Source organism: Helianthus annuus, chromosome 13 (genome assembly GCF_002127325.2).
Source record: "Helianthus annuus cultivar XRQ/B chromosome 13, HanXRQr2.0-SUNRISE, whole genome shotgun sequence".
Classification (NCBI taxonomy): Eukaryota; Viridiplantae; Streptophyta; class Magnoliopsida; order Asterales; family Asteraceae; genus Helianthus; species Helianthus annuus.
In genome coordinates this window covers 43,642,098-43,645,973 of record NC_035445.2, presented here as the reverse complement: position 1 = coordinate 43,645,973, position 3,876 = coordinate 43,642,098, and the positions used below count along the sequence as shown (strand labels likewise).

Here is a 3,876-nt window from a genome sequence, read left to right as displayed (position 1 = left end):
TACAGTCAATGGTGTAGATTCCCCAAAGTACATGATGTATGAAACAAAATTCCCTTGTATAAGACCATGTGTAGTGGTAACACCTTATAATGCTCCCACTATGGGGCATTATCCGACACGTGGCGTCCTAGTCAGCAAGAGGGCATTATAGCAAAAGTGACGTAGTGGGGCATTATGCCAATAACCCCCATTCAAGCATTTCTCAATTTTTTTTTAAACTTAAATACTTCATTAAATAAAAAAAAATACAATACTAGAAATAAAAAAAACATCCGATTAAATTAAAAAAAAAAACACTAGTTTTCGTCTTCGCTTTCTTCACCCTCGCCAACTTCGTCTTCCTCGTCCTCCGTTTCTTCCTCTCCCTCAGGTGGTACGTACCGAACCGACCATGCGTGGTGTACCAAATCAACCATTAACTGGGAATGGTACGGTTCGTAACGCAACTCTCGCGCATTATTCACTCTTTCTTCCATTGACGCCTGTGGATGCTCCTGTTGAACGGCTTCTGGCACATAATTCTGGCATATCGCCTTTCCTTCGTCTTCCAAAATCATGTTGTGCATGATTATACAAGCGTACATAGCATCTCTCATTTTTTGCTTGCTCCATGCACGACAAGGATTTCTCAAGTATTGCCAGCGTTGTTTAAGAACCCCAAAGCATCTCTCAATGTCTTTTCGTGAAGACTCTTGAAGCTTTTTAAAGTATGCTCTTTTTTCATCAATAGGATCACTAAACGTCTTCACGAAAATCGAATACCTAGGATAAATTCCGTCGCTCAAATAATATCCATGAGGGTAGTAGTTTCCATTTGCGTAAAACGACGCTTTTGGAGCTTTGCCAGAAATCCACTCTTCTAACAACGGCGATTGTTCAAAAACATTGATATCATTGCATGACCCGACCACGCCAAAGTAAGCCGACCAAACCTAAAGGTCCTGTGAAGCAACCGCCTGAAGAATAATAGTGGGGCCTTTTTGGTCACCACGTGTGTGGTGGCCTCGCCATGCAGTCGGGCAGTTATCCCAACGCCAATGCATGCAATCTATGCTCCCGATCATACCAGGCAAACCATGCTCGGCATTATGTACCTCGTAGATCTTTTGAAGGTCCTCCCATGTAGGCGTTCTAAGATAACGCGCACCGTACACATCAATTATACCTTTATAAAAAAATATACACAAACATAAGATTCAAAACAAAAAAAAAAAAATTCTAAGCATACTCATCGTTTAAAAAAAAATACCGCGACAAAAATGTTCCAAGTTGTCTCGTGTTGTTTTCTCCGCCATTTTTAGATACTCGTCGTTGATGTCGGTAGTGTTATCATAAGCAAGGATTCGTAATGCCGACGTACACTTTTGGATACCGGTAAATCCAAGTGCCCCTCTCGCATCCGGTTTTTGTTTAAAATAATCGTAGTTGGCTTCCAAGTCGTGGACTATGCGTAGAAACAACCGCTTACTCATTCGGAAACGACGCCTAAAAAATTCGTTTGAAAATGTCGGCGCCTCGTCAAAATAGTCTTTCATCAAACGATCGTGTGCCGCGCGTCGGTCTCGTTCAACATAGCCTCTTTCATTTTTTTTCTGCTTGGGGCCGACGAGAATGGTTGACATATCTCACCGCTAGTTGACAAGCACTTGTAACCGCCTCTTGCTCAATCTCCTCATCGGTCGAACCATCGCCATCCGCAAAATACTCGTTGTAGTAAAAATTTACCATGGATGAAGAACTAGGAGAATCCATCAAGTTTTTTTAAAAATGGTGGGATTTTTTAGAGAGGTTTTGAGATTCTTTTGTTGAAAATGAATGAGTTTTGGTTGTTTATATATATATATATATATATATATATATATATATATAAAATAGGTTTAAAAAAATAAAAATTAAATCAAACTAGCCGTTTGATTGGTTGTTTTTTTTCGATTAAGCGTTTTAATTTAAACGCCGGAAACATTTTTTTTGCATTAAAACGCCCTATAACGTCTGGTGTAGTAGGTTATGGAGCGTTATAGGGCGTTATTTTTGAAATTTTTTTTATTGAAAACGCCCCATTACATACGGTCTAATAAGTGAAATTCTGCCCCTAAATAAATAAAAGCTTGACGTAATAGGATAATTAGTGTTTCTGTGAGAAGCCATTGGCTTTCTAATTGGATAGCTAAAAAATTTCTAAAATATTGTCGACATGGAGGATTATGTGGCATTAGCGTAACTTGTTAGACTAAATAGTAATTACCTGATTAAATTATAAGTTAGCCATCATTTTCTGTTCTGAAAGGCGATACTATTAAAAAAGTTGATAAGAATATAAACTAATGGCTTACACCCATGCAAAGTGATAGGAGACGGCCAATTTTTAACAAAATATAAATTAAGTAGGTTAGAATCCCGTGTATTACACGGGTTAAGTAAATGTAATTTTATATATTAAATAATAAAAAAGTTATATGTTTGTGAACCCCATATATTGTACTAACTAAATAAATGTTATTTTATATATCAAATAATAAAAAAGTTATATCTTTGAAAACCATGTGTATTACACATATTAAATAAATGTAATTTTGTATACTAAATACTAAAAACGCCGTATCTTTAAAAAATCCTTGTATAATTAATCTACCAAATAATAAAAAAAATACATTCTTAAAAACCTCGTATATTACACATGTTGAATATATCTAAAAAAAGTTATATCTTTAAAAACCATGTGTATTACACAGATTAAATAAATGTAATTTTGTATATTAAATACAAAAAACGCCGTATCTTTAAAAACCTGTGTATAGTCGGGTTGAAAAATCTACCAAATAATAAAAAAACTATATCCTTAAAAAACCCGGTATATTATACGTGTTGAATAAATTTAATTTTACATAGCAAATGATAAAAAGTTATATCTTTAAAAACTTCGTGTATTACACGGGTTATATAAATGTAATTTTGTATAATAAATAATAGAAAAAATATTTTTAAAAATCGTGTGTTTTACAGGAGTTGAATAAAATTTTGTATACCAAAAATAAAAAAGTTATCTTTGTAATAAATTAGGATAACATTTAATATTAATTTATTATTTATATATTTAATATAAGATAAGTAGGAAAGAGAGGTTTTTTTTTAAAAAAAATATATTAAATTAACAATTTAGATTTAAGGATAATATTTTATTAAAGGATGATATAATTTAATATTAATTTATTATTTATTTAGTTAATATAAGATAAGTATAGATTTGAGGATACCTTTAATGAATGACACGTGTCCAAAAATTGGTTTCTTTTATTATAGTAGACTAGCGATAAGACCCGTGTGCAAACACGGGTCGTTTCTTAGAAAACCATGCATAGTCCATATTGACAGAGAGTAAAAAAATAATTAGTGCAGAATTATAAAATTGATATACACTAATGGTCAATAGGTTTATTCAACAGCAATTCCATTATGTTGATAGCAAACTACTGTTGTCTATTAATTGTTAAAAACTTCTGTTGCTTTCCAACAGACTTTCCTATAAAATGTTATCCATTATATAGATACGTGCATAGATATTGTACCAAAACGTGTTATCTATTATAGCTAAAAGACAACTATAAACATAGATTATCGGTTAATATATCAGTTACATACAATTTAACTGTTTACCCAAAAAGACAATATAAACTGTTTATACACATACGTACTTCATAGAATTTGAATACAACTTAAAGTTCAACAAACGTTAACTATAAACACACAATCACCTGCCTCAACAACTTTCAGCAAAACTAAATCAAGGAATCAGCAGATTTTAGAAATCAGCAGATCTTTATTCTCTTATCAACATTTCCCGGATTTGCCCTTTGAATTGGAGCTCAAAATCCAAGG

The 3,876-nt window shown here is 32.9% G+C and overlaps 1 protein-coding gene across 1 annotated transcript; it reads right to left on the bottom strand.

Annotated features, from left to right (window-relative positions):
* Positions 1-932: 932 nt before the first annotated feature.
* LOC118485746 lies at positions 933-1,635 on the bottom strand. Its single transcript, XM_035982175.1, has 2 exons — positions 1,250-1,635; positions 933-1,165 (listed from the first exon to the last, which is right to left on the bottom strand). The coding sequence occupies exons 1-2, from the start codon at positions 1,620-1,622 to the stop codon at positions 933-935; spliced, it is 606 nt and encodes a 201-aa protein (XP_035838068.1). The 5' UTR covers positions 1,623-1,635.
* Positions 1,636-3,876: the final 2,241 nt, after the last annotated feature.